The sequence below is a fragment of the Leptonychotes weddellii genome, chromosome 6 (genome assembly GCF_054177405.1).
Source record: "Leptonychotes weddellii isolate Sample4059 chromosome 6, ASM5417740v2, whole genome shotgun sequence".
Taxonomy (NCBI): Eukaryota; Metazoa; Chordata; class Mammalia; order Carnivora; family Phocidae; genus Leptonychotes; species Leptonychotes weddellii.
In genome coordinates, this window is record NC_138374.1 from 78,191,028 (window position 1) to 78,215,090 (window position 24,063).

At 42.9% G+C, this 24,063-nt stretch overlaps 1 protein-coding gene across 1 annotated transcript in view; it reads left to right on the forward strand.

Moving 5' to 3' along the window:
- The window catches only part of DNAH14 (dynein axonemal heavy chain 14), a 305,056-nt gene that overhangs the window by 209,249 nt on the left and 71,744 nt on the right, over positions 1–24,063 (forward strand). The window contains exons 55-62 of the mRNA XM_081823173.1: positions 822–1,013; positions 2,141–2,319; positions 6,244–6,352; positions 6,880–7,005; positions 8,840–8,934; positions 11,872–12,031; positions 15,430–15,561; positions 16,210–16,305. Coding sequence (XP_081679299.1) covers positions 822–1,013; positions 2,141–2,319; positions 6,244–6,352; positions 6,880–7,005; positions 8,840–8,934; positions 11,872–12,031; positions 15,430–15,561; positions 16,210–16,305 — 1,089 coding nt within the window. The remainder of the gene's footprint in view (positions 1–821; positions 1,014–2,140; positions 2,320–6,243; positions 6,353–6,879; positions 7,006–8,839; positions 8,935–11,871; positions 12,032–15,429; positions 15,562–16,209; positions 16,306–24,063) is intronic.

A 24,063-nucleotide genomic window follows, 5' to 3' on the forward strand; every position in this document is an offset into this window, starting at 1 on the left:
TGAATTCTGCATTGAGCAGTTTGATTTGCTTTCATACATTTTTTAAAGATAAAAAGGAGGAAAAAGAATCTTACACTTTCCTCTTCTTTCAGCTTTACCGCACTTCTTTGGCAAAATAGGTTGCTTGATACTCAAACATCTTACCACTTTGTACAAATTGAACTGTTTGAGTTGGAAGGAACATTGACTCACTGAAGCTGCTTTCAGTTATGTGGTTTCATTGAACATGACAGATGGACATGAGGAGAGACTCTCCGCCCACGCCAGTCCTTCCGAGGAGCCAGGAACAGTAGCCGCACAGCCTGGCCTCGTGGGGGGAAGGAGGCAGGGAGATTTCAGGGAAGCCAGCCCTTTGCTGAAGACCTGCGAAACCGTAGCGGGTCTAATACCACGTAGTGCTAACCCTTCAGGGGTTTACTACTGCCCCCCCTTGTGCTCTGCCCACGACGTCGGTCTGTTTCTCTCTATGTCTTTCAGCTTTCATTCCTCCAACCACTTCCCACTCTGAGTTTCTGGGAATCTCAGTGGCACACCAACCCAGAGCAAAGAGTGAAATAGACCCGCCTCCATCTGATGTAAGGTCCCCTCCTGAACAGAACTCCAGCACCACACCCACTCGTGTGACTTGGTTCATAGAGGGGATGTTCCGGGTCACGGAGGGCAGAACCAGGCCTCTTTCCTCGAGAGAGCTCCACGGGACTTGCAGTCTCCTTCAGAAGGCGCTCAGAGGGCACCTGATCACCTCTAGTAATTTTTAATGTAATATTTTTTCCAAAGCAGGGGATTCCATTTTAACAACTTATATCTTTATTAATTTTCAGAGGATCCATAAAAATCTTCATATTTTTATGACCATGAGTCCCGAAGGACCGACCTTTCGCCAGCACTGTAGAGCCTATCCTTCTATGATTACCACCTGCACGATCGACTGGTATGAGAAGTGGCCAGAAGAAGCTCTCCTTGCCGTAGCCAATTCTTTCTTAAGAGAAAAGGTGGATTTAAAGAACAGAGAGGTAAATACAACCTCTTCTAAAAATCTGATCCAAGGGAAGATTTCAGGTTATTAACAGCATCTGGCAGAATTATGTCTCTGAATAGCAGTGAATCCTGGGTAGGTGGAAATAGGCAGCTCTGGGCAAAACTATGAAATAGGTCAAGTGTTTGCCTTGACTCTTTATCAGCTCCCCATCTCTTTAGCCCCCTGGCCCGTCCTGTGTCACAGATGCCCAGATTCCTCACTGCCTGGGTCTCTGCACGGTCTTGCCCTGCGGTCGCGGTGAGCAGCAGGTTTCCCTGCAGGGGACCAACCTCCAGTTGGCACGCCAGGTGCCATGGTAAGGACGCTACAACCTTCTGGGTGCTCCCTGTCAATCTCTCTGGTTTGGCGACAATGAACCACACACAAAATGAGCCCAGAATTCATGAGTCCAGAAGTAAGTACGAATCTTTTCAAGTGCAGCCCCACCGAAGACCCCAGAGCAGCCCAGAAGTCAGCGCGGCACCTGGAAAAGGGCTGCGACCTCACATGGGAAGCGTCCAGGAAAAGCGAAGGCCAAGGGTAGAGTCAGGAAGAAAATGAAGCTGGATTAAAGGGGACCAGGTGATTGGCCGCCTTGGTGGGCTGGAGGTGGGCACCAGGGCTAAGTCCTGTCTCCGAATTTTCTCCAAAATTAAGCGAGGGGCACTTTCTCCTCTAGTTTTCCCACCCACATATCATTATATCCTTTGAGGATGTACGGACATTTTTGCAGCTTTACTTCACTCAAGGAAGAGAGGTGGAGTCTCTTGTAATTGATAACCTACTTTAGGAAAGGAAGATGGGAAATTTAAAAAAATAAAAAGGCACCATGAACCCAGGCCATTGGTGATGGCCCCCGAAATCCTTGGATGGCTGCAGCAGAAATGAGGGTAAAGCCTGGTAGCATGAGTCTGGCATGTCCTTAACCACCGGCCCTATTGTTGCTTCGTCCACCCTAACACCATCCAAACCACTAAGACTTCTCTATTCTTGATCCCATTAACCCAGGACCTTTTCTACCTCCCCATATCTCAGAATGATAAACTCTTTCAAGTTATTTTCTCTTTCTTTATGTATATTTATATTGCTTTCTCTTGATTCTTAAAAATTATTATCTTGCAGAACTTAAAAGAAAAACTTGCCCCAATGTGTGTCCAAATCCACAAAAGTATAAAAGACTTGAACACAAAATACTTCCAGGAAAGTAGGCATTATTACATCACTCCCAGTAGCTACTTGCGGTTCCTGGATACGTTTGCTCACATTTTGAGGTCACGAGAGAAGGAAATGCAAACAAAGAGGTAAGAGTTCGAGACCAAATCAGAAATATATATATATTTTTAATCGGTGCTTTTATTTGTAGAAAGAAACACGAACACAAAAGAGGAGCCCGTAGCTGCCTTTCCAGTGAGGGGAAAGGGCAACAGTGGCACAAGCCCTTCAAGGAGGTGAGGCATTCTAAGGCTGCCAGTCGGTGGAGACAGGGAGGGGGTGTCGAGCCGTCGCTAGATCGCATCGTGGAAACCAGAGCAGCTGCAGGTGCCACCGGTCATGGCCTTTATCCCAGGGACGACACCAACATACCAGGAGCCCAATGTCTGCGTCACAGACAGCGGGACGCCCCGGTGCTGCGGACACTGTGTCCAGGTGCCGCTGGGAAGGTGGGTGAGAAAACACGGGGCAGCAGCTCTCAGACCTGATCAGAGCCCCAGCGACACCAGAAACTGTGTCCTAACAGCCTCCCGGGAGGACAGGAACGTGAGCGGAACCGGCCTGCCCATGAGCATCCCACACTCTGTGCTCCAGGAGGCCACAGGAGGTCTGACGAGACCGCGAGCAGTCGCAGTGAGGCCTGCATGACCTGCATCGGGGCATGGGGGCTGCCAGGATACCCAGGCAGAGCTGCTGCCCTCCGGCGACATCCTCCAGCCTGGCCTACATCCTGCTACAGGAAGTGGGGCCACCCAATGAGACACTCTAATTAACCGTACTGCTAGGGGCTTGAAGCAAGTCCATTCTGTGTCTTCAGTGACCCTGGAGGATGGTGCCCGTGACTGACTCCCGCCTGGACGATAGGCCACAGCCAGGCTCCCCATGTGGAGCCAGGCCAGTTAGGAATGCTGTTAATCCGGGTGCGCCCAGACGCGTTGGCGGCCACACATAACTCAGCCTCAGACGCGCCACGGAAAGCCCAGGACAAGGGAAGTGTCTCCTCACCTCTCATGCTAGAGACGTTAGTTTGCGTCCGGCAGACCAGCGGAGGCCAGAAGCAGTGGTGGCCTCAGCAGCTGCCTGATGTGGACACAGCTCAGGGGCTCATTTTCTCAAGTTTTTGTTAACGAGGCTGGGTGGGGCATGGCAGATTCAACGTCCGCTCCATTTAGAGCCGTTGCTGGAGTCCGTGAACGCGGTGAGGCTACAAGGAATCCTGTCAGTTTAAAGGTGAACTTTGTTCTATTAAGTAAAGACTCTCCAGTCCTGGAGGTAGGGGCTCCTGGCTGCTTTCTCCAAGTCCTTAGGTTGAGCTTTTTGTTGGTCGGTGGTTAAACTGAGGGTGATGACGGCAGTCTGGATAAATCGGTCCGATGCCCCCCACACAGGAGTCAAGAGATAAGAGGATCCTTCCAAGTTTCCAAGGTGTCCCCTTCCCACCACGGGGGGCGGGGGGATTGCCCTCTATCTGCAACCACAAGATGGCGATCGGTGCAACCAGTCCCTGTCCCTGCTGCGTCCTCTGTTCCCCAGCTTGCCCATGCCTCACGCACACCATCAGCCCAGACATCTGTCTGGGTGGCTCGGTGGTTTCTATGCCTTGTGCTAGCCCCCCCAATGTGTGGGTCAGACCAGGATGTCCCCTTATACACATGGTCTCTACCATCGCTCTCCATAACTGCTCACATCTGTCACGTGAGAAGGTGAGCGGTCCCTGCTCCCCAGCTCCTCTTCGCTACTCGCCAATTCCTGCAGCCCCGTTTCCCAGGGGGAGACATGGGAGAAGAAAAAGTGGGGAGGGTTCATTGTGTGGTCTGGGTCCCTTACAGCCAATCCACGTCTATCCCCCACCCCAGAACTCATAAAAAACATTCCGTTTATAGGGAAGGTAAGTCCCGAACTGCCTGCCTTACGTGTGTGCTCCCCTGGGAGCTCAGCTTCAGTAGCCCCACTTTGTTTTCAATGTTTCTCAGAGTTCATTTTATTGTTAATAGCACCTGCTTCTTGGGGGTCGGCAGTGGCCGACATATGCAACACAACAAATAACAATCTGTTTACATAGGTGAGTAATACGTGTATTTTAGGAAGATCCCTCTGGTATTAGAATGGGGGATAAATTGGAGAGATAGAAAACTCAAAACAGAGATTTGAAAGCTATTGTAGGAATCTGGATGAGACGTTTTGAGGACCTGTCCGAGGGTTAGATCAAAGTGGGAAATGCCCGGCAGCATCCGTGTCATTGACCTTGTGCAGGGCATGGTTGACGACATCCTTTTAGGTTAGGAAAGCCAAGAAGTCGAAACGGATTCTTCCACAGGCTTTTTCCTCCTCCTGCTAGAGCTGGGACTAAAATTTTGTTGACTGACAGATCTGTAGTCCACTGATTTTACAGTAATTGTGCTTATTTACTTTATTCCTTACAAATTGGTATGTTTTCCATTTTTTATCCTAGTGAATATGTAAATGGAAAATTTTCAACTTATTGCTTCTTTTAAAAAAAAAAATCTTTTCACTTTGAAATAGATTCACTGGAAGTTGGAAAATAGTAGAGAGAGGTCCAGCTTACAGCTTCCGCTCAGTTCCCCCATCGTTACATTGTCCACAACCCAGACACTGGCATTGGCACATGTGTGTCCCTGGCCCCACGCCCCATGCCCTGTGTGCGGATTTGCGGAGCTGCCACAGCAATGGACATGCAGGACTGGCCCATGGCCACATGGCCACAGCTGCCCGCCGCCCCCCCCCCGACCACCCCCAGCACCTCCGGCCACCGTCTGGTCTCTGTCTCCCCCTTACATGGGAACCAGATTGGCTTCAAGCAGCATAACGCCTTGGAATTCCATCGAGCTGTTGCTCGTACTGATAGTTTGATCCTTTCTGTAAGCACCACGCGGTATGGACGTGCCACGGTTTGTGCAACCCCTCATCCGCGGGAGGAGCTGGGGCTGCATTCAGGGTAGAGCGGTTCTGAACGGAGCTACTAGGAACACGTCTAGGAGAAATGCCAGAAGCGTGATCGTTGAATCATACAGTAAGTGTATGCCGGGTTGTAGAGAAAATGCCAGTGCTCCACAGTGGCCGAGTCTGAGGAATCCAGCTTCCGCGTGTCCTTGCAAACACACGGGACATCACACGTGTCTCCACGGGCCACTATGCACCTGGGCGTCCTTTTGGTTTAACATCTCTGTAGCATTGGCACATTTTCTAAATGGATTTTTCGATTTTTCTCTTTGCCGAGCTTTGAGAGCTGTCTGTTCTAAAGAGGAGTCCTCTGTCCGATATATGGATTGCAGATATTTTATCCCAGCAGTTACTTGTCATCCTCTGGACAGAATGTTTCTGTTTTAATTTTGGTGAAGTCCAGTTTGTCAAATTTGTTTTTCTTTCTCGGATATGCTTCTCTTGTCAAGTCTGTGAACGTGGCCCTGGATCCTGGAGACTTTCTCCTATGCATTCTTCTAAGAGCAGCATAGTCCCATCTTTTACCCTTCATTCCACAGCCCACTTTGACTTAGTTTTGTGTAAGGCATGAGGCTTACGTCCAGGTTCGTGTTGTATAACCAGTCGCTGCACACCCTTTGTTGAAAACGTTTCCTTCCTCTATCACTTTTGCACCTTTGTGAAAAGCTAGTTGACTGTGCTTGTGTGGGTTTGTTTCCGGCTTCTCTGTCCCGTTCTGTTGACCAACATGCCTGACCCTCTGCCAAGACCCTAGTCCTGACGACTGTCACTACCTAATCAGTCTCACAGTCAGGTAGAGAGGTCCCATCCACTCTGTTATTTTGCAAAATTGTTTTAATCAGCCTTTCTATATAAATTTTAGAAGAAGCTTGTCTGTATCTACAAAAGAAAAATCATACTGCAACTTTGGGGCATCACATTAAACTGTATATCATTTTGGCAGAGAATTGACATCTTTACCATGTTGTCTTCCAATACAAGATTGCAGTATATCTGGCCTTGCTGATATTTCACTACATCTTATGCCTTCTTAATACTTTTCCCCTTCTCAGGAATCATTTTTATATGGGTCTATCCAAGATCCTGGAAGCAACCACTCTTGTCACGGATATGCAAGAGGATCTCTTGATTCTTGGCCCACAGATAGAACAAAAAACAAAGGTATATCTGGTTTGAAATCTTGTTTAAATATTTTATGGTGTAATACAGAGCAGTGTTGGGAAGCAGAGGCTCTCATAGTTGGCGAACATGGATTAGGATTCCAGCTTTGTTAGCATGCAGCAGGTAGCCCTGTTGGCCTCAACTTTCTTATCTGTAAAATGGGCAAGACAATAACAATAGTGACAGAATCACAGTGTAAGCACTCAGTGTGACAGCAGACCCACGACTAGTTGTAAAAGCTCACCTAGCATAATTCTGCCATTGTTAGTTACATCAACCTGATGTAACTCGTGTGGTAGCTTGCAGTCTGCAGTGTGTTCTAAAACTCGACGTGTGTCGGAGGACATGATATTGGCTGTATTCATCCTTTCCAGTTTAGTCTGTTCAACAAATACATTTCAGGATGATTTTGGTAAATTTTATAATAATGAAATGAGCTTTATGAATTTTTCTTGAAACAAATTTCTCTTTAAAGAAGAGATAGCATGTCTCTTAAAATTCATTCTCAAAAGAACCGTGTGTCTCAGGAAAAGGAAGCCCTAATGGAAAAACTGGAGAAAGATTCACAAGTGGTGGAGAAGGTCCAGATGCTTGTTAAACAGGATGAAGAAATTTTGGCCGAAGAAGTAAGAATAGTGGAAGAGTATGCTCAGGTAAATAACCGATCACAATTATTTGGAGATTTGCAAAATGATTCCCCACTTCTTCGTGTGAGAATTATTTGTAGTATCATTTCCTGTGGAATGTTCAGCCTAGTTGATAAAAATGTGGTTTTCATTTTTGATAGTCGAGGACAGTTTCTTTCAACTTCGTAACTCATCACTGATAATGTCATGAATATTTTTAACGTTGCTATCAATTGGTATAAACAAAACTGGCATTTCAGGATTTCTTGGGCAGTGAATACTTTTAGATGTGTGTGAATTGAGAGCATTCACTAACCGGTTTTCTACCAATGTCTTCCTTATAGAGTTGTTTTCTGATATTTATATTTTCATTAATGTCAATAGTTTTTGCAAACTCAGCCAGAACCTTGACTTTTTCCAATGTGATTGTATGATGCCTTCTTCTTTGTGAATTGGATTATTAAACAGAAAAGAGCCAGATCATTACCTCTATCCTAAATGTATTTTTTTCCTCTTAATAAATTATTGCTTTTGGGGTAATCTGAACATTTTCATCACATTTTGCTCCTCTAACAAAACAATCTCTATTGATTTTAACACTTAATCACTTCTGTTTTATAGTCCACAAAGTTTTGTCTTAATTATTTGTAAATTAAGATTTTAAAATTATAAAATAAGGCACCTTTCACACATCTCTATGTAAGGAACCTCTAATTTCTCACTTATTTCACTGAGATATTCCAAAACATCTTTTTAAATGCAGTAGCTATTACCCCAAAACTTAGGAATTCTGCTGGCTTGTTTTTGTGTAACTCCCACCCAAAAAAACAGACACTGTCTGGTACGTTTAGAATAGTGTGCGCTGCGATATGTGGTGTGATCGTGATGGAGTGAACTTCCATTCAGGGTAGGTATCAACGAGACCCTGACCCTACACTTACAGTCTCACACATCTGGTGCATGCAAGCACTTTCCACAGACCAGACTCTGGATCGGTGTGTTGCAAACCTTGTTTCTCCTCCATTACCCACGTAGCTCTGGTGCTAGGCCCCATGGCATAAATTATTACAATATGTCCCCTGGCCAAGCGCCTTAATGTCACCTGCCCAAGAAAGCCGGAACAGAGGACAGCAAAAGTATTTCTACAAGGCATTCCTAATTGAGATAGCTTGCAGTAATTTAATTATACAGACAGGTGACTCTGTGCAGACCCCAAACATGTCCCCGGCCATTCCAGCGACACCTGACCCGAGAGGAAACCTGATTGCAGTTACAGTGTCTAACTTCTACAAGCGTAGCAAAGACACATGGCCCTGCCAACATTGGCGGAGCTCCTTCCAGGGCCCGGGGGTAGGCCTGGGCCACTGAGGGGGACTCTTAAGCTTAGGCTTCATTAGCTGAGCAGTGATCCCCTGTCCCGGGACCATTCCTTGAAAGGCTGTTGTTACTGCCCACCGAGTCTGATGGAGAAGGCCGAAACCACACACAGCTTCTCCTCAGGGATGGAATAAGGCACTGCCCTTAGGACTCTAGCACACATGCCTGGCAGTGTAAGTAATGCGCATCCTAAAAAGGTCAAATCTACTTTCCAAGTTCAAAATATGAAAATGTGGGCACCTGGGGGGCTCAGTCGTTAAGCGTCTGCCTTTGGCTCAGGTCATGATCCCAGAGTCTTGGGATTGAGCCCCGCATGGGGCTCCCTGCTCTGCGGGAAGCCTGCTTCTCCCTCTCCCACTCTCCCTGCTTGTGTTCCCTCTCTCGCTGTGTCTCTCTCTGTCAAATAAATAAATAAAATCTATCAGTGTATGGTGTGCAAACTTGTGCACTCATACACGTTTGGGGGCCCCTAACTTTGTTGCAGGAAACTGCCCATGAAGTAAAAAGCGTGCTGCCGGCTCTAGAAAAGGCGGTCATGGCTCTGAGCGCCCTGGATAAAGCGGACATTGCTGAGCTGAGGTAGGTCACCTGAGTTCGTTTGGAGCTGGCGAAGCTCAAAATAAAACATAAACACGTAGCAAGAGTGACCAAGTATTCTGTTATTTTTAGACTGAGTCGTTCTTAGCCATCTCAGTGACTTTATGCGTGTTACATACTGTGTGTCCTCCGTGTTGTCGCACCATCAGCCATACGGCATGTCAGTATCTTATGTCGCCTCGAGAAAGGAAAGCTCCTGCCAACCAAACTGCATGCCGCGCAAGAAGAAATGAGACTCTCCAAGGTCCAGAGCCTGATCCCGATGTTTCTAGTTTGAATCTCTGGGTGAGATGCTCTCGACTGGCATTCATGGCCCAACAGACAAGAAGACTTTGCTGTCACCTCTCAGATGTGTTGAGTTGTCCATTATTTACCGGAAGTAGTATTTCCTATTAAAGATGCAGAAGTAGGCCAATCTACAGTGATATTTGCCACACGTGCTTAACTCTGGTGACAAGAAGAGAAGAGGACAAACAAGCTGTCTTTAATCAGTGTGCCTCTCCGGGGAGCGCCACGGTGCCGAAGCCGCTCCTTCAACTACATGAAGGGCAGACATGGAAGAGAGAGACAAGCAAGAGGAACAGAGCAGATTCTCGACCTCTCTCTCCTGTTTGACCTCATTCACCGGAATGCGTTTTCACACATTCGTGCAGCAGAGACGCTGAGTGCGCTGCGCCCTGGGCCCCAGTCTGGCCGCGGAAGTGGGAGGGTTACCAGTTGCCAGTGGCATGGAAGCAGAGAACTGAGTGGATTTGCACGCACACCAGGAAGGTGTCTCAAGGAAGGGTGTTGTAAGCAGGAGACGCGGAAAGCACAAAAGTCTGAAGGCAGAAGTGTGCTTTGTGGGCCTGGGGAACTTCCCACGCCAGGGGGGCTGTGGCCCATGAGCATGAGGGGATGGCCATGGTCCCCACAGGCGAAGTGGCAGTGTCCATGACGCCCCAGCATCACCCACCCTGTGCCTCGTGCCTTCATTCCAGAAGTTCTGTTCTCTCAGTTTTTCTCTGGCGGATATTCCCGAGAGAGGGGTCAGTGCAAATGCCTGTGAGCCTCATTTCTGAGGGCAGTGTGTGACCTGGGTAAGCTCACAGGCTCTACTCCAAGCTTCCCAGGCTGGAACCCGGGCATTGCCTCTCTGTGTCTCAGCTTCCCTTTTATGCAACAGGGATAACAGGTGATCAGAGGACTGGATGAGTTAAAACATGTCAAGTGCTTGGAACAGTCTCTGGCAAGGGCTCAAGTTATTTCAATGCAAAGAGGTTTCCTTGGATCAAGCAGGCCCACTCCCCTTCCCTGGCTAAAAAAACCTAGCCTTTCCAGGGATTCCCTCCATATGCCTTGGGAGTTTTTTGTTTGTTTTTTAGGATTCTCCCTTGCGATATTGCTAATGTGCATTTCACTTTGATTCCACCGCCAGAGAAATGGGACACCTTACGATAGGAATTGTTAGGATGCGTGGCAGAGACATCCAGCAGATACCCAGTCCAGCCCGTTCTCTTTCCTAGCTGCTATTTCCAGCGGCAAAGTGCAGAGGATTTTCCCATCACAGGATTAGCAGCATTAGCTGCTAGAAGAAGGAGGGAGATAGTAGAAAATACAGATTGGAGCAAACCAATAAATGTCTAAACCAAAGGACTCCTGTGGAGTAATTAGGCCTTTAAAGCAGATTTCCAGGGTAGGTAGGTCTTGCTTTGAATTAGGTATTTGTTTCTGGAAAGTGACATGTAGGTGGGACTATAGTCAATTGAATCTCTTTTCCCTTTAATTTACATTAAAAAATTATAGATAATATACTTTATCTTAATTTGACTATATTCCCATTATGTTTGCTTTAGAAAGAGTCAAATATAGGCAAAATGGAAGAAAAGCTTGTTTCTGGAGTTCTCCTTTCTCCCTTGTGGACCTTATCTCTCTTTTCCTAGTTCCTCTGTTACAACCTTTCTCCTTATTTCATATAGTTTCAAAAACCATACTGATAATTTCAGAAAAGCCATCTGATAAATTAGTTCTAAACAAAGTGTTAATGATTTAATTATTTGGTCCTGAAAAATATCTGTGTTTTAAAAGTAGACTGTAAAAGAGAACAAAGATTAACCTAAATGAATGAATCTCTAATGGTGAAATTAAGGCAGGGGGACCTTCTTGGTAACCCCTGTAGATAGTGTTGTGCACGTAAAGTTGGCTCCATTGCCTGCCTGCCTTTTGGGAAGTCTGTATGGTTTCATTTGGGGGAGACTCATTACCATGGATGGACCCATCCCTTTTGTTCCCAAGTCCCAAATGCTGTTGCATAGCAACCACCACCCTCGTGGCCTTTCACCGAAACTTACTTCTTGTGACTGTTCTTCTGACCCCCTGGCTTTCCAGAGTTTGACCTTCTCATTAGCAGTGCAATGGTATGTCAGCTGATGAGGACACAGAGAAGAAGCTTCCAGTGTTCGGATAATCACACCCAAGAGACCCGTCCCCCCCCCGCCCGCCTGCCCTCCCTCCCGCACTCTGCTGTGTCCGTGATTTTATGGAGGAGTTTTAGGTCAGGGAGGACAAAAGTCAGAGGATGTTTTAAGGGGAGTGGCACAGTTGTGTCTGTCAAGTAGTCATTAGCACCTACGCACTGGGATAAAACATGAGGGTTCTTGCTTTAAAGAGCTCTGCAGTGAATACTTTCATAATGAAAAGAATTAACCTCTAACTTAGCTGTTGTTCATATTTAAGTTTCATGTATGTCATCTTCCTAAAGCAGAGATACCCATATATTAAACATACCCAGATGTTTAAAAATACCCCAAACTGCCATAGCTAAGTAGTTACCCTCACGAAAATGCCTGTTCAACATCTGTGTATATTGTCTTCCGAGACGGTTTCAGGGCGCATTTGACACCAGCTGTGAGGCTGATGAGGTTTCCACCACTATTGCAGAGTGTACACGCGGCCTCCCTTCCTCGTGCTGACCGTCATGAATGCAGTCTGCATTCTTCTGCAGAAGAAACCTAACTGGGCTTCAGCGAAGTTGCTTCTTTCAGAAGCTGGTTTCCTGAAAAAACTGGTTAACCTTGACAAGGACAGCATCCCCGAGAAGGTAAAAAGCCGACACCTAATTAACGCATAACTGATGCATTCCATGCTCATAGCCTATAGGAGTCCAACAGAAGTGTTAAAATTGGCATTGTGCATTAGAATGGAAAGTCAGCGGTGCACGTTAAAAGATGAGAGAGTAAACTCCACAACCAGACGTGGCAGGTTTGTTAGGCGTGCCGAGGAAAGCAGTGTGTCACCCACATCAGGGAAGGCCCTGTCTCAGAATCTCTTTAATGAGAGAATAGGCCAACAGAGGGTAGACTAAAGTAGACTGTAAAAGAGAACAAAGATTAACCTAAATGAATGAATCTCTAATGGTGAAATTCATTACACTAAGAAACTGCAAGGAGTGGATAAAAGTGTTTGAAATGTCTTAAAATTCAGATATAATTGGTATATAACATTAATTTCGGGTGTACAATATAATGACTCAGTATTTGTATATATTGTGAAATGATCGCCATCGTAAGCCTAGTTATCATCCATCCCTACACAGTTACAAATATTTTTTCTTATGATGATAACTTTTAAGATCTACTCCATAACAACCTTCAAATACACAATATGATATTTTTAACTATAGTCATCATGCTGTACATTCCATCCCCAGGACTTATTTATTTTATAACTGGAAGTTTGAACCTTTTGACCCCCTTCACCATCCCTAACCCTCCCATCTCTGACAACCATCAATCTGTTCTCTGTATCTATGAGTTCAGGTTTTTGTTTTAGGTTCCACAGATAAGTGGTGTCATCTTTCTCTGACTTATTTCACTTAGCATAATGGCCTCAAGGCCCTTCCATGTTGTCACAACTGGGAGGATTTCCTTCTTTTTTATGGCTGAATAATGTTGCATTGTGTGTGTGTGTGTGTATATTTTTTCTTTATCCACTCATCCATCAGTGGACACTTAGTTTGCTCCCATGTCTTAGCTGTTGTAAATAATACTTTAATGAACAAAAGAATACATATATCTTTTCAAGTTAGTGCTTTTGTTTCTTTTGGATGCATACCCAGAAGTAGAATTGCTGAATCAATGGTAGTTCCATTTTTAATTTAATTGAGGAGCCCCCATACTTTCTTACATGATGGCTAAACCAATATATAATCCCACCAACAGTGCACAAGGGTTCCTTTTTCTCCACATCCTCGCCAACACCTGTTGTCTCTTGTCTTTCTGATCCTAGCCATTCTGACAGCTGCAAGGTGATATCTCACTGTGGTTTTGACTTCCATTTCCCTGATGATGAGTAACATTGAGCCCGTTTTCATGCTCCTGTTGGCCATCTCAGCATCTTCTTTGGAAAAATGTCTATTCAGATCTTCTGCCCATTTTTTAATCAGATTGGGTTTGGGGGGGGGTTATTTTGTTTTGTTTTTGTTTGGGGTGTGTTTTGCTTGTTTGTTTTGCTATTGAGTGATAGGAGTTCTTTATATATGTTAGATATTAATCCCATCATACATATGGTTTGCAAATATTTTTTCCCATTCTGTAGGTTGCCTTTTCATTTTGCTGATAGTTCCTTTACTGTGTAGAAGCTTTTTAGTTTGATGTCCTATTTATTTATTTTTGCTTTTGTTTCCTTTCCTTTTGGTTTCAAATCCAAAATCATTGCCAAAATCAATGTCAAGGAGCTCACCACCTGTGTTTTCTTCTAGGAGTTTTATGGCTTCAGGTCTACATCCAAGTCTTTAATCCATTTTGAGTTATTTCTGTGTGTGATGTGAGATGGGGTCCAGCTTCATTCTTTTGCATGTGACTGTCAAGTTTTCCCAATACCATTTATTGTAGAGAATGTCCTTTCATCATTGTATATTCTTTTTTTTTTTTAAGATTTTATTTATTTATTTGACAGAGAGAGATATAGCAAGAGAGGGAACAAGCAGGGTGAGTGGGAGAGGGAAAAGCAGGCTTCCCACCAGAGCAGGGAACCCGATGTGGGGCTCAATCCCAGGACCCTGGGATCATGACCTGAGCCGAAGGCAGACGCATAACGACTGAGCCACTCAGGCGCCCTCGTCATTGTATATTCTTATTTATTTTTATTTTTGGGGGGGTAGGGGAGGGGCAGAAGGAGAGAGAGAATCTCAAGCAGTCCATGCCCACCATGGACTGGGAACTTGGGGGGCCCAAATCTCAATTGCTGTTGTTTTCGGTCACCCAGTTTGTGGTAGTTTGTCACAATGCTCACAGAAAATGAATAGAACTGGATAATGTGTAGAGGCTAGAGGAATATCCAAACCAGCAGGAGCTGGGCTGAGAGCTCTGTGCAGGGGCAGCAGGTAGATTTGTAGATGCATATGTGGCACTGTCCTTGATTCATTCAGTAACCTTCCAAGGGACATCATGAGACATGACAATAGCTTACAAGATCAACTCCTTCCTTCGTGTTATGAAGTTGACATTGTAATAGGGAAGTCAGACATCAAACAGCTAATAAGACAATTAATTACTTAAATGATGATCTGTGCTATTAGGAAATACAGGGTAATATATGAACAAAGTGACTTTTTTAGCAGAATGTTAATGGTGACATCCATATTATTCCTGAATTAATGTAACAACTACTCACTCTCTGAAGCATTCTTAGCAAAAATGATTCCCTGTGGTTTTGTTTAAATAGATCTTTCAAGCTAAAATAATAGCTCATCTAAAGAAATTATTAAAAGCATAGCAGTATTTTAAGTAGTAATGAAAACACCAATAATAAGTTGATAATGGACCATCTGCCATCTAAATTATTCAGCAAAATGGTTCTGTCCTACCAGGCAAGAGAGCAAATGCCTGGTTGGAAAGGAAGAGAAAAGGAATCTCAGTCTGAGAAAGATTTTATTTTGATTATGGCTCCCCAAAGTAGATGAGAAATAATATATACCCAACTGGAAACAAGGTTGTCTATGTAGATGAGGTGGGTGTGTGGGCCTGTGGCACAAGTAAGCCAGAGTGTCCTCGGGACCCCCGCGTGCCCGGGCCTCCCCGCCTCCACCACTGATGACACAGGCCTCTGACTAGGGACTGCCCTGCCGATATGCCCCCTGGGGATAGAAGGTGGGGGACGGTGTCTGTCTGTTCACACCTCAGGTGCGCAAGAGGGAGACGGCAGATCACCTTGCCCACCAAGTCCACAAAGTCCACCTGCTTACTCTTTGTTTTACAAAATGGAGGCCCTTTGGTGAAATTCCAGCAAAGCCACTGGGCCAACAATGGCAGTAACAAGATGGCTTCCCTCCTCTGCTGCCAGAGACGCCGTGTTCCCAGCTGTGGCTCTGGGTCTACGCATGAAGAGTAGCAGAGTATTTCTCATGGGAAATACAAGTTTATTTTAATGTGGACTGGGAAAAACTTTGGGTCAGTAACATTTCATTTTCTTGTAATACACGAATTGTGTTATCTCTAGGTTTTCACGAAGCTGAAAAAAATTTTAATCTTACCTGATTTCAACCCAAACAAGATTGCTCTCGTTTCTGTTGCCTGTTGCTCTATGTGCCAGTGGGTCATAGCTTTGAATAACTACCACGAAGTACAGAAGGTACGCTCTGTCCCCCGAGTGTCGGTAACAGCCCCGAAGTCAGACGAGAGCCCCAGAGATAATGCGCACTTCACAAGGTGTACGTGAACTGCTGAAAATAATTCTCCTAGTGAAAACTACTTTAATCAAAGTTACTACACTAACAGATATCAATTTTATTTATTTTATTTTTATTATTATCTTTTTATTTTATAAATATTTATATTTTTTATTTTTATTTTTTATGATTTTATTTTATTTATGGCAACTATGCTCTTGTTTTATTTGCTCGTTTTCATGTTTCACCATATTAAATTATTGGATATCCCTCTTTTTTTTTTTTTTTAAAGATTTTATTTATTTATTTGACAGAGACACAGTGAGAGAGGGAACACAAGCAGGGAGAGTGGGAGAGGGAGAAGCAGGCTTCCAGCAGGGAGCCCGATGCGGGGCTCAATCCCAGGACCCTGGGACCATGACCTGAGCTGAAGGCAGACGCTTAACGACAGAGCCATCCAGGCGCCCCTGGATATCCCTCTTGTACATATAATTCTAGGAAAGCCAATTGTAAGAATTGACACTTAACAAATGTCTTTCAAACATAAGGGACATTTTTAACAGTGAACTTGACATTTTTTAACACTTAAATGTTGTGGCATTCTTTTTTAGGTGGTGGGCCCTAAGCAAATCCAAGTAGCTGAAGCTCAAAATGTCCTTAAAATTGCACAACAAAGGTTGGCCGAGAAACAAAGAGGTTTGCAGCTGGTAAGACATTTGTTTGCTTGTTAAGCTTGCAACAGCTTTCTGTGAAGTAGTCAGAAACACCAAGAAAAGGTCATTACCTCAGTAGAGTCTTATCAGTTTAGGATAAAATGAGGATAATAAAGGTAGTGAAGAGACTGTGATTGAGTAAATAATACAGGGACTATATGTAAAGGTGACTTCCACATAATAAAACACTCAATAATGCTAATTATTACCGTGTCATTAATATATTAATTTACCATTTCACCAGATTTCTCCCAGGAGAGCTTTGTGACTTCTGTCTACCAAAGGCTTACCCAATATCAATCTGTGATCTTAAAAAACTGTCCTTAACCTGTTTGTATCAATTACTCTGTTGTTTTGTGGAGACATGGTTATTTCTTAAACCTCTCGGTATGAAGTTAAAACAGGGATATCATTATGAGAGCGAGGTCGCCAGCCCGCGCACAGGCATTCTGAGAGGGGGTGACCCAGCAGGGAAATGCAGCCCAGCTTCTTGGTGTCTTGTGTTTGCGTGGATGGTCTCTCTCCCTACCCCCGCCCCCATTCTGATGTAGCTATCCACATTGTAAAATGTGGGGATTTCACTTAAAATTTGAATTTCGGTCTTCACTTGAAAATTCAGAAGATCTGGCAGCCATGGGCTGGCACTCTCACTTGGCTATAAGAAGCCCCCAACTCACTTCAAACATTTATGTCACCTGCCTGCCCCCTAGGCATTTCTTGCAAACTCAGCTGTATAAAGAGTATTGGACATTTTTGGAGAAAATTAACAAATTTTTACTAAATGTATTTTATATTGATATATCATTTTATTGCTAATTCTTTGTTGCCACTTACGATGTACGTATATAGTCATATTTAGAGATGTGTTGCTTAGTAGCTAACATTTACGGAGCATATACTGTGTTCCAAGTGCCACATGGAGGCTTTATACAGTCTTTCGAAGTCTATCCTCAAGTCAGCTTTCAGAAGGAGATGTTTCCAAGGGAGAAAACTAAAGTCAAAGATTCAGTAAATTTGTCCAACACCTTGAACCTCTAAGTGGTGCCCACGCTCTAACCCAGGCCTGTCTAACTCAAAATCACTTACCTGCTCCACTAAAAACACTCCTCTGCATGAGTGATACGCAAACCATCCAGTAGCTGGTGTAGCCCAGATGCCAACCAGTCATAGAGCAGCGTGGGGTCTTGGAGGCCACCCGCGAAGATGGAATAGTGGGGAGAGGGCCGGGGCAGGCAGTGGCAGGGCTGGGGGTGCTCTCCAGGGCATGGCACAGGACCACGTAGCAACCACTGCAGAAATAGTTCGGTATTTTAACAACTGGCATGGCTCCATCAGCCTGTCCCACACACAAGTTAATGAAAGGAGCAGACCCAGGAAAGGAAAAAGTTTGCTTCATAATTTAAAGAAAAAAATTACACATTATACAACTTGGTAAACAGGGAGTTTGAGAAGAAATACAGTTGACCTTTGAACAACACGGGCTAGAACAGCAAGTCCGCTTCTACCTGGATTGTTTTCAGTAAATACAGCACACCACTGTAAATGTATTTTCTCTGCCTTATGATTTTCTTAATAATATTTTCTTGTTTCTACCTTGCTTTATTATAAGAATATAGTATATTCTTATACTATATATAAGTATATAATATATAGTATATGCAACATACAAAATACGCTTTGTGTTATCAGTAATACTCAATAGCAGGCTATTAGTAAATAAGTTTTGGGGAGTCAAAAGTTATATGTGGATTTTCAGCTGCATGGGGGGTTGGCACCCCTAACCCTTGTGTTGTTCAAGGCTCACCTGTAATTTTTAATTTAATGGAAATGTCCATTTGTTGTTTTTCAATAATTATTAGAAATTCTATGTAAATAAATTTAAAAACCTGAATGATGTGCCCGGTTTTCAGGAAATTCTTAGTCACTAAAAGTCAACTAAAAATAAACTCAAAAGCCTAAACAAGCAAAAATCAGAGCTTTCAAAGGTCTGAGATATAACAATCAGACAGCAGATAAGGAAAGAGAGGAATGAAGAGCACAGAGAACCAGTGAAACCTACAGACACTACGAACACTCCACCCAACAGCAGAACACACAGAAAGGGTCTTCATGGATGCTTAAAGGCAGATATCCTATAAAGTATCTTCTCTGACCACATGGAATGAAGTTTGAAACCAAGAACAGAGGAAAACTGGAAAATTCACAAATACATGAAGATCAAACAATAAACTCCAAAGCAATCAATGGGTCAAAGAAGAAATCATAAGGTAAGGTCAAAAATACTTAGAGACAAATGAAAACAGAGCACAATGTGTCTAAACTTATGGCATGTAGCAAAAGCAGTGCTCAGAGGGACATTCATAGCTATAAATTGCTACATTAAAAAGAAGAAAGATCTCAAATCAACAACCTCACTTTATACATTAAGGAACTAGAAAAAGAAAAAACTAAACCCCAAATATAGCTGATGGAAAGAAATAATAAATATTAGAGCAGAGGTAAACAAAATAAAGAATCAAAAGACAAGAGAAAATCAGTGAAACCAAGTTGGTTCTTTGAAAAGATCACCAACATTAACAAACCATTAACTTAGATTCCTAAAGATTCCACCAAAAAAACTGGTAGAATAACCAAAGCCAGTAAAGTTGCAAAATGCAAAATCAATATACAAAAATCACTTGTGTTTCTATACACCAACAACAAACTATCTGAAAAAGAAATTAAGAAAACAATCACATTGACAATTGTGTCAAAAAGAATAAAATGCCTAAGAATAAATTTAATCAAGGAGGTGAAAGACCTGTACTCTGAAAACTGTAAGACATTGATGAAAGAAAAGGAATAAGACACAAATGAATGGAAAAAGAGTCTGTGCACATGGCTAGGAAGAGTTAATATTGTAAAATGTCTATACTACCCAAAGCAAGCTACAGATTAAAAGCAATCTCCATCAAAATTCCAAGGCATTTTGCACAGAAATAGGACAAACAATCCTAAAATTTGTATGGGGCCACAAAATTTGTTATCTTTTGTTTTTTTGATGATACCTGTTCTAACAGGTGTAAGGTGATATCTCTGGTTTTAATTTGAATCATCTCTGATGATCAGTGATGTTGAGTATCTTTTCATGTCTGTTGGCCATCTGTATGTCTTCTTTGGAATGTTTAGTTCCTCTGCTCATTTTTTTAAAGGTTTATTATTTATTTATTTATTTAGAGAGAGAGCACGCATGGGTGGGGGGAGGGGCAGAGGGAAAGGGAGAGAGAATCCCAAGCAGACTTTTCGCCAAGCACAGAGCCTGTTGTGGGCCTCCATTCCACAACCCTGAGATCATGACCCGAGCCTAAATCAAGAGTCGGACACTTAACCAACTGAGCCACCCAGGTGCTCCATCGTCTGCTCATTTTTTAATCAAATGGTTTGGTTTTTTGTTACTGAGTTGTAGAAGTTCTTATATATTTTGGATATTAGCCTCTTATCCAACTGTTTTACAAAACTGTTCTCCCATTTTGTAGGTTACCCTTTCATTTTCTTCCCTTTCATTTTGTTAATTGTTTATTTTGCTCTGCAGAAACTTTGAAGTTTGATGTACTCCCAGTTGGTGATTTTTGCTTTTGTTGTTTATGCTTTTGGTGTTATATCCAAAAAATCATCACCAAGACCAATATCAAGCAGTTTCTTCCCTACATTTTCTACTAGGAGTTTTATGGTATCAGTTTTATGGTATTTTGATTTATTTTGAGTTAATTTGTGTGAGTGGTATAAGGTAGGAGTCCATTTCCATTGTTCTGCATGTTTTCCCAGCACCTTTTGTTGAAGAGACTGTCCTCTCCCCCTTGGGTTGTCTTGGGTCCCTTTGTTGAATATTAGTTGACCATATATGCCAGGATTTGATCCTGGGCTCTCTATTCTGTTCCATTAGTCTGTGTGTCTATTTTATGGTGGTACCATACTGTTTTTATTATTGTATAGAAATGCCACTGATTTCTGGATATTGATCTTATATCCTGCAACTTCACTAACATTGTTGATTAGTTCTAACAGTTTTTTGGTTGAGTCTTTGGGATTTTCTATATACAAAAGCATGTCATCTGCAGATAGTGACACTTTTACTTAATTTCTTTCTGATTTGGGTGCTGTTTATTTCTTTGTCTTGCCTGATTGCTCTAATCAGGACTTCCAATACTATAGTGAGTAAGAATGATGAGAGTGGGCATCCTTATCCTGTTCCTGATCTTAGAGGAAAAACTCCCAGTTTTTCACCGTGGAGTATAATGTTAGCTATGGGTTTGTATTAACTGTCCTTATTATCTTAAGGTTTGTTCCTTCTATACCCAATCTGTTGATGTTTTTTATCATGAAAGGATATTGTATTCTGTCAGATGCTTTTTCTGCATTTATTGTGATGATCACGTGACTTTTATCATTCTCTTAATATGATGTAACATATTTATTGATTTGCATATGTTAAACCATCCTTCCATCCCAGGGATAAATCCTACATGGTCATGGTGTACAACTCTTTTAAAGTGTTCTTAACTGACTGAACCACCCAGGCGCCCCTCTTTTAATATGTTCTTGAATTCAGTTTGCTGGTATTTTGTTGAGAATTTTTGCATCTATATTCATCAAGGATATTAGTCTATAGTTTTATTTTTCAGGTCAGTTATTTTATTTTTCTGTGGTTTGGAATAGATAATTCTGTTTCTTTATTTTCCTTGACTCTCTGTGTTGATCTCTGTGCATTTGATAAAATAACCACCTCTCCCTATCCTGACAGAATGGTCTTGTATAAGATATAAAAACCTCCTCAGTCCAGCCTGAGCTCCTGCTTTTCTCCCACACCATGGCAGTGCCCAGGCAGCCTTGTTGTTCTTAGAGGCTCCCAGAATTCAGAATTAGTGTCCCAAAGGGGAGCATGTGAGTCAGCACCTAGATCAGGCTCCCTGGAATCCTGTATAAGTAGTTTTTTTCAGGGACAGATTGGGAGATGGGTGTTTCTGTCTGAGCCCTCGGCACTGAGCCAGTTAAGAACCGTTTCTTGGTTTGCTCTAGTTCTATGGGACCCACAAACACAAGCCACCAGAGACAGGTGCTCAAGTGGTATATCCTCTGGGCCACCGCCACCAACGCCGGGGCACCTACCAGCCTCCCAGGTCCCTGGGGAGGATCACAGTCAACCCCTAAACGTGTGCTAAACTAGAAGCCTGACCCTCAGGCCGCAGCCTCTTTCAAATAGCTGGGAGACAGGCATTTCTATCTGCCTCCTCTATGATGAGCCCTGGGGTGCTGAGGCGGGGGGGGTGGGGGGAGCCAGTTAGAAAGTATTTGCTCCAGTCGGGATGCAAGCGCTCTTGGCTTTCACTCTTAAAAGTAGAGACACTAGAGGTTGGGTTCAAAACCTTTGCCCTCAGGGGGAAGCTGGAGTTGTGAGTTCTCCTGTTTGTGTCACTGTGCCAGGGGTGAGGATTATGGTGAGAGTGTGTCTCAGCCTTTCCTGTTGGGATGTGAGGACTCTTCATTGGCCCAGTGTGTTGGAGTTGCTCAGCTAGTTTCTGGATTTCTTTCATGGGGAATTGTTCCATGCGTAGCTGTAGGTTTGGTGCATCCGCAGGCGCAGGTGAGTTCAGATGCCTCCTCCGTCGCCACCTTGGACAAGAGCTCCCTATTACATACTCTTTCATGCTTGGTATATTCGATTTTGGTATTTACTCCAGTTCTCCTGATATTCATGATTTTTTTGTGTATTTTTTGTATTTTCATTCATTTACCCAACAAATTCTTATTTATAATATTGTCCATTTGTTTTTCCTATTATCAAGTGGTAGGACAGAAAAAAGTAAACTCTAAATTTCAGTCAGAACCGTACTTATTAATAGGCTACATTCCCTTCCAGCTCGCAACCAGGGCCTTCACGAGAAGTTTCTAATATTTTAACTCATTGAACTCAAAAAAGTATATTTGAAATGTATATAAAATGTTAATGGATACACTTAGTGTTTTAAAAGTGACTGTAGTAGTTAACTCCACTGGTTTGAAGCCCTTCGTTGAGATTTTCTTCTCACTCAGTTATGTTTAAAAAAATAGGTCTTTTATTCACCTGGGCCCTAATATAAAAAATATTTCCAAAAAATCTAGGGAACTTTAGGGGAAATAAATAATGCCACAACATATGATATCACATGAGCATTCATTAAAAATGTTCCTTTGGGGAACATAGTGCCTATCATAAAAGGAAATTTCATGGGTTTACATGAAAAGATGTTCAGCATCACTCATTGTTGACCTCGGAGAGTTGCCAACAGGTGTTGGCGAGGATGTGGAGAGAGGGGAACCCTCATGCTCTGTTGGTGGGAATGCAAACTGGGTGCAGCCATTGTGGACAACAGTATGGATCAGTGGTACTGAACACTGCCATATGATCAGTAATTCCACTACTGGTTATTTACCCAAAGAATGTGAAAACACTAACTGGAAAACATACATGAACCCCGATGTTTATAGCAGTGTTATCTACAATAGCTAAGATATGGAAGCGGCCCAAGTGTCCTTCGACTGATGAATGGATAAAGAAGATGTGGTATATATACTATAAAATATTACTCAGCCATAAAAAATGAAATCTTGCCATTTGCAACAACGTGGATGGAACTAGAGGGTATTATGCTAAGCGAAATCAGCCAGAGAAAGATCAATGCCACATGATCTCATTCATATGTGGAATTTGAGAAACGAAACAAACGAACAAAGAAAAAGCCAAAAAAACAGACTGTTAACTCTAGAGAACACACTGATGGTCACCAAAGAGGAGGTGGGTAGGGGAGTGGGGGAATAGGGGATGAGGATTAAGGAGTGTGCTTGTGAGGAGCACTGAGCAATGTATAGATTGTTGAGTCACTATATTGTACACCTGAAACCAGTATAACACTGTACGTTAACTACACTGGAACTAAAAGAAATCAAATTACAATACAAAGCAAAAAAAAAGAAAAAGGAATTTCATTGTGTTTAATTGAATCAGTAAATCCTACACTTGAATATTTATATAGCTCACTAGGTCATGAGTAGCAAGAACATTTTCTCAGAATAATCAAATCAGAGGGCATGAGCAAGCAAACAAAAACAGCATTTTATATTAGAGTAGAAACAACTGAGTAATTATTATGGGTGAACCAGGAATAAATAAATTATTAGAGTAATCATGCCAAAAGTAGCTAATGTGTATATATATTTTTTTAATTAGGTATTTTCACCAGGATAACATCTTTAGAATAGGGGGGGGAATTATAAATTAGAAACTGCGTTCAGTAAGCACAATTTTGTACATATGATTTCATGAACATACTGTGCTCAAGTCTCTATGCTAAACACTGTCTTCAAAGATTTTGAGAAGACACAAACATCTTTCAAAAATATAAATATAAAATATAAATAGCAATATAAGGATAATATAAAGATAATAAGGCACAACCCAAGAGATAATATCAGGCAATTAATAATTACTTCTCACGACTGTTATAAACAGTACGTCAGTGTGGATGTGACAGGACTGAGGCTTCGTGACAGCTAGAGTGTAATATGGATTTTAAAGAATGCCTTGGATCTACATCCCTTTAAGGAACGATTTCAGGGTAAGGGAAGGATGTGAGCCAAACCCCAGAGGCCAGACCATTTAAGAAGTGTGGACAAAATGCGGAAGAAAGCAGTCTGGCTACAGGGTGATATTATTGGAAAGGAGACGACTCTGGGGAG